The sequence below is a fragment of the Catharus ustulatus genome, chromosome 8, assembly GCF_009819885.2.
Source record: "Catharus ustulatus isolate bCatUst1 chromosome 8, bCatUst1.pri.v2, whole genome shotgun sequence".
Classification (NCBI taxonomy): Eukaryota; Metazoa; Chordata; class Aves; order Passeriformes; family Turdidae; genus Catharus; species Catharus ustulatus.
The window spans coordinates 8,658,226-8,670,469 of record NC_046228.1 but is presented as its reverse complement, the minus strand read 5'-3'; the positions used below and the strand labels follow the sequence as shown (position 1 = coordinate 8,670,469).

Genomic DNA, 12,244 nt, shown 5'->3' with positions numbered 1-12,244 from the left:
TTGTCTGCTTTTGGTTACACTGTTGAAAGCTGAAAAAAAGTTCACTGATTTTCACAGAGTTACAGTCAATCTAGATCAATATAGATGGAGCAAAGTCTGAGCCTCTTCCATCTTTATGTGATATGTGGATTTCAAGATACCTTGGTTTTCCCTATTCAATTCTCAGGGAGCTTTAGGAGCAGAGCTTGTCTGCCTTGTCTGCCTGTCATGTTAGACTGATGGCTGCTGCTCTAGCAATTGACAGCTTCCATATCCCAAAAAATTACCTCAGAGCTGTCAGATATTATTTGTCATCAGCATCCAGGCTGCAGGATTATGTGCATGTCGTTTGAAGTTCCTTTGGGATGGACAGAGCACACAGCTTTTTCCATCTCCAGAAGGATCTCATAAACCTGGACCAGCCTGGACAACAGGATGGCAGTTTACAACCCTGAGCAAGCAAGGGGGGATGAGTGCAGAAACCCCATGCCACAAGGCCAGCTTTGTGGAGGAAAAACAGGACAACAATGAATCAGTGTCCTATATTCATGTTGGGGGAATTTTTTACTAATACATTCCAGAAAACCTATCCTAGGGAGCATCTCAAATATGGATGTGCCATGCTGAAACCCATCTGGACCATGTATCTGGAATCCATCTAGTGAGAAAGATGCCCATTGTGTGGGAGAACCTCTTGGCTTTCCCAGATATATCCAACCCTTCAAAAGTTCTGTGGGATTCCTTCTTCCAAGATATGTTTGTTGCTCCTTCACCACAAGGGACTGCTGCTCTGAGGTCTTCTCACCAGCTGCACTTGCTACCATGTCTTCAAAAGCCAGGAATTCTTGTGCTGTTCACAGCTGGCATTGCTGGCACAAAAGTTTTTGCTTTTACCATCTGGGGAGGTGTGAAAATGAAATTACTCTGTTGCCTACACTGGCCTTGTTGTACTAGTCTGCAAACCCCTTTACCTCAGTGTTAGAGGAGTTTTCTTGGAAAAATAGCTTTTCTCTTTTGAGCTATGCTTATTACTTCATATTTTTTCTATTGGAAAGCAATTACTGTGTTTCCACAGAAGCTGGACTCGCAGTTGTCCTCTCCCACACTGTTGGAGGGAAACAGAATGGGGTCTTCTCCCTCCAGTAAAAAACTGTAACAAATTTGATCATCTTGTGGTAGAGTGTTTGGGAAACGGATAGAATTCAGCAAAATATTACTAGTTGTTTCCTTGTGATAGAACAAAATGTGGGAAGGGTCTTGGCTATTTTTTTTTTCTTGTCCTGGCATTGCTTCCTGGGTTGTCAGTGGAACTATAAAACTGCAGGTTAAACTGCTCGTTACTGTGAGCTTCCTTGTCTGCTTGAGTGCTTGGGTTTTGGTGGTGGGGAGCTCCAGGGGCTCAGTCTGACTTCACTCTCCCCTCTCTTACCTCCCTCTCCTTCCCCTTCCTGCCCCACCAATACTTGACCACAAGTGATTCTTGAAACTTCTGCATGCAGGAGCATACACATGTCAATGTTCTTGGTTTCATGATGATCTTAGCTCAAAAGTAGCATCTTGCAGGTCCTTCTGCCCCCACCCCAGCTGCCCTGGCCTTGATGGGTGTTAGCACTGGGGGGGCTGCAGTGAGGCCGTTTGAAAAGTCACAGGGTGGGCAGGCAGTGGCAATCCTGGGGTGCAGCATCTCCCTGGGGCCCCCAAAGTTTCCTGCACTGGGATTCAGCCAGTGTCACACTTCGGTGTCCCCCCTTGGGTGCTTCCTGCTCCAGCCACAGCCTCGTTACTCGGTGCCCTCTTACAAGGACACTTGTTTGGGGTTTTGTTTTAATCCTTCTCGTCTGTGTATGTTTTCTGCAGGGAAAGAAGAAGAAGAGGAAAAGGGATAAGCAGCCAGGAGAGACCAATGGTAAGTAAAAATAAGTCAAAACCTCTTGCTTAGTGGAAGCTTGGCAGTCCTGGTGTGACCCTTGTAGGTATGGGGGAGGTGGGCACAGATCTCCTGGCCTCAGGGGAGCCAGTCCCTATGCTAGACAGCTTTTTTTTTTTTTAAATGCACTCCAATTATTCACGCGTTACCGCCCTTCTAAAACTAGTAACCCAGCCATTGCATGTCAGAGCCTCCTCGTGTGGCTGTAGCCGAGTCTGTCCTGTAGCTGCCGAGCCTGTGGCCGCAGAGCCGTGGCTGTAGTGCCTGTGCCACCGTTCGTCCCGCCGTCCGCGTCCTGCGCGCATCCCCGTGCGTGTGTGCGTGGCCGTGTGCGTGTGCTGCTCACTTGGGCTGGCCCTGGATGTCCTGATGCATGCCTTACAGTGGTAAATCGCACCCATCTTAAATTAAGGAGGTTTGCCATTCTATATAGGAAATTAGAAATACTGCATAGGCAATCTCATAGTCGATCTTGAAGAAGCCCTAACTTAGTTTTTTTGAAGCCTTTGTATAATTTGTTCTTTTTTTTCAGAACACAGCGAATGTTTCCTAAATCCTTGCCTTTCACTTCCTCCGATTACAGGTGCTAACGTCATTTTGAGTCATTTAAAATAGTTTATAAACTGCTTTTTAATTTTTTTTCCTGCCATTATAGATTTTAACATTAAACACTTATGACATTAAGAAAAAATTACCATCCACACGTTTTGATAGTATTTATTATCTATATATCTTTATATCTATTATGTTTGATAGTATTTTTTAATTTTGTTTTTTGTTTTTGTAACAGTTGCTATTAAAACAGTAATACAGTAAAAATAACGCAAGAGTTGTACTAACTGTGCAAATTGAATATGCAGTATTTCTTTAAAGAGACTGATAAAGAATGGAAGCAAGTCAGTAATGAACCTCCTTAATCTAATGGCATTTTTCATGGCTCCCACTAAGTCTTCTCACATTAGCATGCACACGCATTTTTTTATTATTATTTTAGTTTTGGATCTTTTTTTTTTCCTTTCTGCTCAAGCTTATTCATTGCAATTCACTAGCTGTACTAACTCAGCACCTTGCCATGCTTTACGTTTTATTTTCTGGCTGATACTAACATACTCATTCCGCAACCTGCTTATTCTTATCCATTCTTTTAAACACAAATTAATGAAAACAAGTAAATTGAATGTTATTCCAAAAGCTGCATTATCCCAGGAGATATAATTTCTTTTTTTTTTCTTTGTTTTTTTTTTCCTCTTATTTTGTATCTGAGTTGAAGAAAAAAGCATGTTCAGGATCTAACTTCCATACTCAGCTTCTTTTCTTCCTTTTCCCCCCCTCTTAAAAAAAAAAAAAAGAATAAAAACACCCAGCCCAAATCAATCTTGCCTGAAACATCCTGCTAGACCAACCACAAAGACTTTCCTCTACCTGCTCTCTTAAAAGGGAAAGAAACAGTCCTTTATAAAGGGATACTGCAGCTTTAATTGCAACAGCTAATCTCAAGTTGAATAAAAATGTAATTATCACTTTTTTTTTTAACTTTAAATCAAAAGTCAATATTTGCAATTAATAACGAGGACATTGATTTTTATTCCCTTTTTTATTTTTATTTTTTCCTTATTTTTACCTTTCTCTTTTTTCTCCCCTTTTCTCTCCTCCTCTCTCTCTCTCTCTCTCTCTCACTCCCCCCTCTCCCCTTTTCTTTTTTTCCTCTCTCCCTTTTCTGCTCGCTTTTCTTGAACTCATTCAGACCTGAGCGCTCCTAAGAAATGCCGAGCGCGCTTTGGCCTTGATCAACAGAATAACTGGTGCGGCCCCTGCAGGTGTGTATAGTTTTCCCAGACTCGCTATGGCTGATTTGCAGCTGGTTTATTTGGTACTTTCCCCTTTTTTTTCCTGCCTTGTTGCTTTGTAGCTCTGTGTTGTGATCTAGAAGACACAAGGGAGTGGGACACTGCCATCAGTAATCGTCTCTCTGAAAGGGTTTTGCTTTTTTTTTTTTTATTTTGTTGGTTGGTTGTTTTGGTTTTTTTTTTGCCTTCCTCTTTGCTGCTGCTAGCCAAAACCCCACTGTAAAACAGCATCAACCTTAAGCCCATCTGATCCGTGGCTCAACCACGCTCCTGCCTTCCAAGCCTCCACCCAAGGAAAGTCGCTCCCCAAGCCCTTGATAACGCGGCACTGAGTGCGGTACCGACACCACACAGGCTCGTGGCTGTGTCGGAGATTTTTTTTTTTTGTTTCCCTTTGGCTCATTGTGACAGTCCTGTTTTCCTTCCTGCCCTTGGTACGAGGGGAGATTACCAAATAAAGCGGAGGTGACTGAAAGCTGAACGTAGCTGTAGCTAAGATGACGCAGACCAAATGAGCTCTATCCACCATTGTGTTGTATTTTTTGTGTTTACCTTATGCTAACAGATGCAAATACTCCAAAGAAGTGTCGGGCATTGTTCGGGCTTGACCGACAGAGTTTATGGTGCAAACCATGCAGGTATAAAACTACCCATCAGGCCTTTGGGGAAATAAAAGCAATCTGTCCTCTTAGTGCATTTGTGTGATTTTATTTTTTTAATCTTTTTTCCCCACTCCCCACCTTTCTCTCTCCCACAGCATCAATTGCTAATAATCTTTGATCTTGGAATTTCTTGCTAATTTAATGCCATTTTCTCTCTTTCTTTACCAATAACCTCTCCCTGGTGGTAGAACTGGGAACAAGAAAACTCAAAGTCCTTAAAGCTGGCAATTTTTTTGGCTTTTTTTTGGTTATTTTTTCCAGATTGTCCATTAATTTTTCCAGCAAAATTAATGTTTAGCTGGACAGTTGTATTTTGTCTTTCATTTGGGTCTATGTCCCATGCCTGCAAAGGCTTTTTAAACAGGTTCTTGGGATCTGCAGCACTAGTTTTTTTTCTCACTATTAGAGATGTAAAAGCCAGTGTTTACAGCTTGTACTTTTGGTGTTATCTGAAAAATTAAACTGCTACCTGTTGGCTTCTATGCCTCAGTAAGGTTTATGTAGATACAATTTTTTAAATTACCTGAAATATTTTTTTTCTAATACCAAAAAAATTTTTTTCTTAAATTTTATCCCAACAAGTGAGCTGTAAATGTCTGAGCTCTAGACAAAACTAATTACAACTTTAGTAGCACAGTTTCCAGCATTAAAAGGCGATGAAAGGCATCAGAGAGCCCAAATTCCGGCAGCCCATGTTCTACTGGAGTTTAATTCCATGTGTAACTCAGTACGTACTTCTTTCTTGGTGGAGGGATACCGAGTAGTTCTTTTCTCATTCCTTTTTCCTTATATGATCGCATTTGGTTAAATTTGTTGTTTCTTTATTCTGATACAAGCAGTCTTTGAATTTGGAATATTATGATGGTAGGTATTTCAACCCAAACCACACTCTGTGTGTAGTGATTCCTCTCCCACATTTTCCCCTTTAACTCATGCCAGTCCCATGTGCTCCATCTCATTTAGAATGTAGATCAGACGTCCATCGTATTTTGTGTATGCACGCAGTCTTGTCTGTGCTTAGTGTCGAGGAAACACGGATTGAGGGTGGTGGTGTGTGTCAGTGTACCAGAGGAGGCACCAGAAATGCCTTCTGCAGGTTGTGTGTTGTCCCATTTGAGGCATGGGTGTCGGGGCTTAGCTATCAGTGCCAGGACATGTGTTTAACAAGCTGGGAAAGCAGCAGCTTCTTAGTGCTTAGAGGGAGAAGGGTTCAGTGCAGAAGAGCTGAGTAGCTACTTCAGTGTGTCAGGAGTCTCATGCTCGCCAAGGACTGCAGTGCTGTGTTTAGTTAGCTTCTATTCTGTGGTTACTTTGCTGCACACTATCAGCAGATATTTGTGTAGTCTAGAGATAGAGTATGTGAAGCATGTCAGGCTCTGCATGCCAAGTACCAGAACTGGGGGCACATCATGTTTGTGTTGCTTTATCTTTTCCTGGCTGCTTAAGTAAGCAACATACTTCTCAAACTCCATTTTATCAGCAAGGAAACTTTTTATTTGGTCTGTACAGTGCTTAGGTTACATGTGAAGCATAAACCCTCTCTTAACTTACACCAGATTTTGGTCAGAAGAGTTTTCAGTGCAGCAGGACCAACTGCAGCGGTATAGCTGATAGTTTTGGACTTCCTGATTCAGAGTCAGCTGCTTTTCTTTTCGTTTTGGTTTCTTGTTTTGTTTTTTAATGCATGGAGGCATTTTACCACTAGGTATTAGAGCATTTCTCTCCTAGTTCTGGTCCTAACCATTATAACATTGCATTTGCTAGCATGGTAGCATTTCGTAGCACACCTTAGGTAGGGGCTAAAGATGAGCAGTTTGTGGTGAAAAGTGAGACATCTTTGCCCACAGCAACTGAATAAACTCTTCAATCTTCTGTGGCTTTCAGTCATGGCAATTGCAGTATTTCAGGTTTCCTGGTGCTGTTCCAGGGTTAGTTTCAAGGGCAGCACAAGTGGGGTCAGGTCTGTTGGTGTTTGCCCTACTGATGTAGCAAGTTAACACTTTCAGAGCAATACACAAGTGAATAATCCTCATTAGTGCTTCTGAGGGAGGATATGTAGTATTTTTGTTCCAGCCTTAAGGAGAACAAAACTGAGGCACAATAAGTTTAGATTTTTACTTATTCCCCCTCACCAGAGCTGCCTGGGGGTCTTCACATCTGCTAAAATTAGGTTTCTGTGGTTTGGGGGTTTTCCCTCTGGACCTTTTGTCCCACTTAACCCTGACAGGTACATGACCACAGGTAACCATGGTGCGATTGGCACAGATTGCAGAAATGTCTCTCCCCTTGAGCCATCATGATTTAAGTAAATATTTTTTTCAGACTGCAAGTGGCCACACTGTTAAAGAGTTTAGCAAAAGAAGCAATATGCTCCTTTAATCCTAGTCAAAGGAAAATTACTTCAGATAGCAGAGCAATGGATTTGGTTTTTAAAAGGTTGTTAACTCTGCAGTGGCAAGTCAGGTTAACATGGCTTAAGGCTGCTTTACCATGGGAGCTCTTTCAGGCCACAGAACTTAAATAATATTTAAAAATAAATTTTAAATCCTGGTATACTGGATTTAAACTTCCTCCAGTTAAATAATTCACTGCCCTATAGGTTCAGAGGTCCAGTTAAAGGACTTTTGGATCCCCATCAATGAGGCAGGCAGAGCTTGAGTTTCTGATTGCAGCAATTTTAATTTGGGGATGGAGAGGGAGTCCTGCAGTGTCCAGATTGTAAGAGCCCATCTTTCCATACAAGTAATATTGATGTGCTTTGTGGAGCTTAACTGTTCTGCTTTGCCACTGGAGCTGTACAGAAGGTCCAAACAGGAATTGTGGTTTTGGTAGTGCTGCACAGCTGAAGTAGGAAGTGGTGAGAGAGGAGAGGGGAGAGAAAACAGCAAACTGTCCTTAGCCAAGAGCCAGAGATCTCCAGTGTTGTTTGTTGATGGTAGAAGAATTAACAAGGTCTGTTTTGAGCCCACCAAATTAATTTTTTTCCTGTCTTTTAACGTTGCTCTAATAAAGCATGGTTTACAGCCTTCACTTGCTGTCTTCTATCTTTCTTTCTTTCTTTTTAACATTTAAGTTGCATGGTTGTCTTTAGTTTTCAGCATGTATTGATCTGCAGGCTAACGTGGTTAAAACTCTAATAGCCCTAACCCCTTACCTTGCCATGTGGCACATGGAGCAGAATCTGAGAGCAGACCTGAGTCTCTGGAGGAAGGGATGTCACAGCACTGGTTCCTCACTGGAGCTGGTGAAAGATGGGGTACTGGGGTTTTTGTTTCCTTCCTGGCTATGGGAGATGATAGTTTTAATTCCAGGATCAAGCTAGTTTGATCTCCTTTGCAGATGAGAAGCATCTGTCCTCATTGCCTCCAGGGCAGAGCTTGGTTTAACCTAGTGAAATGCCATGCATAGGGGAGAACACTGGCGACCAGCAGGGGAACTGGGGCACCTCCTGGAGTGGGGAATGTCCCCAGTGACACTCAGCTGCTGTGCCACACTCAGGCGCTCCCTCCGATGGAGTTGTGGAGCCGGGATGATGAATCCACTGGAGAGGAGAGCAACCTCCTCCCACGTTTGTGGCTTTGTGCAGCTTAGCTGATCATCCAAAGTTCTTGTGACAGAGCTGCTCTAGACAGGCTTTGTCCTGTGCCTTGGACTGTGTGACAGCACTCCAGCACTTCCCATGGGAAGTGTGACTGTGGATAGGAGGGTTGGAGTGCCAGCATGCTTAGGGTCAAGTTGGCCACTGGACATCGTTCTGTCAGATGCTGTGGTTGTTTGCCTCATTTCTGTCCTACTGCTAGAATTGTCTTGCGCATACTGGGCAAGAGAGATGGTGTGAAACTGTCATCTGTTTTCATTGCTCCTTTACATTATCCAGTGGACAGAGGGAGGAGAAAAGATCTCTGTCGGGTCACTTATTTGAAGATGAGCGCTCTTGTGAGACTCATATTCCCTGGTGTGAAATAAGATCCATGTTGCTCCTCACCTTTGTACCTGTCGTCGTGCTCTTCAGCTGCTGAAATTGGATCCTACTCTGGAGTTACATGGATGGCCTCTCAGAGGAAAATCCCCAAAATGCAGACAAGCAGCTTCCCAAATCTACCACTCTCCCCTAAAACAAAAACTAAAACTGAGTCGATTTAAAGCCACAACCTGCAGGCCATACAACCAGTTATTCTTGTTATTTTGGATCATACTCTGTTTTTCCTGTTCTCTTCCTGTTTTTTTCTTCTGTTTGCTTTGTTTGTTCGTTTTGTTTTTATTTCCCCTCTCTCTCGTTCTCTCTGTTATATATCCCTCCTGTCTGACTGACATTTCTGGATTTGGTGTGGTTCTTAACAGAGGAGAAAGCAGTGAGCAGTAGTTTGCAGCTGTTCTTGCCTCCCAAGGGCAGGGCATCGTAAGAGACCACAGGTGACACAGGTGTAGCTATAACCCTGTTGAGTTGGACAGCATTATGGGACATCTTGAGATACCATCAGCTATCCAGGATTTTTATTTTAGGAGGATTAAACTGCTTTTTAATATTTTTTTTTCCCACGGAGGAAAGTTTGTAGATTAGAACAGTGGGCTCCAAAACCCATTTATCTGATTTTCTGATTAGGAAAATAAGGAAAGGAGGCAGCCTGAAGAGGAGGGGGATGAAGAGACAATTAATTGGTGAATCCTTTCCAAATCTGTTAGCTGAGGGGAGGTTCCCGAGCAGGCTTGGTGCCCAGGACACCCTGCCAGACCCCCAGGATGGCAAGTGGGGCCAGGGTGCCACCCGTGCAGAGCCCAGAGTAGCTGATTGACGGCTCTTTGCTGTAGATGACTGTCTCCATCAGCATCTCTGCCCTTTATTCACAGATAACTCTCTCCCTGTTTCTAGGAGAAAAAAAAAGTGCGTTCGCTACATACAAGGTGAAGGCAGCTGCGTCAGCCCACCCTCTTCAGATGGAAGCTTACTAGACTCTCCTCCGTCCTCCCCCGCCATGCTCGCCTCCCCCTCCAGAGACTCGAAACCACAGACTGAACAAACGCAACCCCTCTCGCTCTCATTGAAGCCCGACCCGCTGGCGCACCTGGTGATGATGCCGCCGCCATCCTCGCTCGTGCTCGCTGAGAGCGCCGCGAGCAAGCCCGGCGCCCTGCCCGCCGCCAGCTGCCCCAACGGGGCCCTGGACCACCCGCCGGCCGCTCTCCCGCCGGCCGCATCCCTCGCACAGCCCTCCACGTCCTCCTTGCATTCCCACAGCTCGCTGCCGGGGACACAGCCCCAGCCGCTCTCCCTTGTAACGAAGTCCTTAGAATAGCTTTAGCCTCGTTAGCCCTTTCAGTTTCCTTTCGGGGGGATTGAATTCTGTTGGTATTTGGGGTTTGGTTTTTTTTGTTGCTGTTTTTTTTCCTTTTCTTTTTTTGTTTTTTTTTTCCTTCTTGTTGTCGTCCGCTGTTTGTCGTCGTTTCTCGGTTTCATTTTTAATTTGTGCCATGTGGCTACATTAGTTGATGTTTTATCGAGTTCATTGGTCAATATTTGACCCATTCTTATTTCAATTTCTCCTTTTTAAATATGTAGATGAGAAAAGCCTCATGATTCTGCCAAAATTTTTATCAACAGCTGTTTAAAGTCTTTGTAGCGTTTAAAAAATATATATATATACATAATTGTTATGTAGTTCCAATAGCTTAGTTTTAAAGACTGATTTTAAAAATTAAAAAAAAAAAAGAAGCAATTTTGAAGCAGCCCTTGCCAGAGGCATTGGTTCTTTATTATTTGTATTAAATACGAGCTTGCGAACCAATCATTTTACATCTGGTTTTTAAACCTTTAAGGGCACAACGAATGCGGTGCCACTACTACTTCTTTTTTTTTTCTTCCTTGTGTGAAACAACCTTTATTGTGATGTTACTTGTTATTGTTTAAATGTACAGAAACAAAGGGTTAAAAAAATGTGTTAATATACCTTGTTCCATGGTGTTGTTCTTTTTGGGGGAGGGGATGCTACTCAACAATTAAAAGTATCACAACGCTATTGGACCAGTAGTATTTATTGCTTTAGAAATTGCTTGTTGTATCTGTATGTTGTCCCTTTTTAAATGTTTTTTTCTTCTTTTTTTTTTCTTGAAACATTGTATAAAGGGTTTTTTGTTTTTTTCCTTTAGTGTAAGCATCTTATATATAACAACTCATTTGTACAAGGTTTTTAAGTTTATATATAAATGTGTATATATATATTTTTTCCGGGATTTTGTTTTTGATTTCTTTTTTGATTTTTTTTTTTTTTTTTTTTTTTTTTTGCTATATGAAATACGGTTGCCACCAAATGGACATTCGCAGATGCATTTTTTCAAGGATCAATAGTGTAAAGAATAAAATTGCTTTAAAAGCCATTACACTCGAAAAGACTTGAAAATTTAGCAAGGGAATTTTTAGCAATGCTGTTTGAAAAATAGCAAGGTCCAAGTGTCTCCCGTTCAGAACTGCAGCTGAATCCCCTGCGACATTAGGACTGTAGGCTGTGTGCAAAATTTTTATGTGCCAAAATTCTCAGTGACTTTTAACTTTCTCCCGACAACTTTATTATTTTTTTTTTAATGCTGTAATTTTTTTGTTCATCATGTTTTGCTGTGATGTTACATAGGTAGATATGTATGTAGTTTTAATGTCACCTATAACAGACGTGTTTGGTAGCAGATTGTCCGGAAAGCATTTAAAATGAAGAGGTATAAACCCTTAAGGGCCAAATTCTGTATATTAGATTATTCATAAAAGGAAAATCAGACTGCCACTTTTATGTACACTTACTACATACAGGTAGGTAGCAAACTTAAAACAAAAAAAAAACCTAGGCATGTTGATGTTGCAAAAAACGCTGTATAAAGCTGAAAAATTGTTCATCTGTTCATTCAGTGCCATTGTAGTTGACATGAAGCGATTGTAAAACTGTCTCAGATTTTTCTCTGGTTTATTAAGATGCTAACTATAACATTTTTTGTGAATACTTTGAATGTTTCCTAACAGTTGTGATGTTACTGTTCCGTTTTATGCTCTTATTCCGATTTTCATTTTTAATGGTTTGGAAGCCATTTTTTGTAATGAATAAATGTTCATGCTGTACAGTATCTGTAGCATGCAGTTCTGGATTAATAAAAGCAACTTAGTATGTGCAGAGAATGACTTGTCAACTCATTTATGCGTTGACTGCATTTTATCTGGCTGGAAAGATTTGCAGGCAGACTGGAAAATTTCCTAAAAAAAAAAAAAAAAAAAGTGTGGAAATTGTGGCCAATTGCAGCCAGCTCTAGTTGTGAGAAATCCCATTTCCTTTGGGTTCCCATGGAATACATTTGCAGTGACCCTCTCCATGCTCAGTCCACTTTTGCATGAGTAGCAGTGGTTAAAAATCCTTTTTATTTAAAGCAAATGGCACATGATTTGGCAGAAGACAGCATGTGAGCTAAGGGAATATCCTTCCATGTGAAGTGAGCCTGACTGGTAGATGGGAGACCAAGGCTGGTGATATCTTTAATTTTAAAGTATTTCTGTTCAACCTGGTGATCTCACAACATAGGGCTGGTGCACTGTAAAGGTCACACAGGAGATCCCAGATAGCCCTGATTAGTAAAGTTCTTCTGGCCTTAGGCTTTATCTCCTGGACAGATTTGAGTCCAGTTTTGCAGCTATTTGAGAGGGTTTTTTTATGCAATGAGGTTTTTTTCCAGCACAGCCTTGTCTTGGTTCTGAGAACCCAGCATCCACCTGACAGTAATGCCTGCACATGCTGCAGGATGGGACTGAATTTATATGCTAGGATTCTTACTATGTTGTTGTTGTTTTTTTGTTCTTT

The 12,244-nt window shown here is 41.9% G+C and overlaps 1 protein-coding gene across 22 annotated transcripts in view; it reads left to right on the top strand.

Annotated features, from left to right (window-relative positions):
- The window catches only part of TCF7L2 (transcription factor 7 like 2), a 171,891-nt gene extending 160,320 nt beyond the window's left edge, over positions 1-11,571 (top strand). For 10 of the 22 annotated variants that reach the window (XM_033065726.2, XM_033065721.2, XM_033065724.2 and 7 more), the window contains 4 exons: positions 1,837-1,885; positions 2,439-2,489; positions 3,651-3,723; positions 4,319-5,280. In XM_033065726.2, coding sequence (XP_032921617.1) covers positions 1,837-1,885; positions 2,439-2,489; positions 3,651-3,723; positions 4,319-4,361 — 216 coding nt within the window. In that variant the 3' untranslated portion in view covers positions 4,362-5,280. Of the gene's footprint in view, positions 1-1,836; positions 1,886-2,438; positions 2,490-3,650; positions 3,724-4,318; positions 5,281-9,285 lie in introns of those variants that run through there. The other 12 variants (XM_033065731.2, XM_033065725.2, XM_033065734.2 and 9 more) reach the window with 9 other exon arrangements.
- The last annotated feature ends 673 nt before the right edge of the window (positions 11,572-12,244 follow it).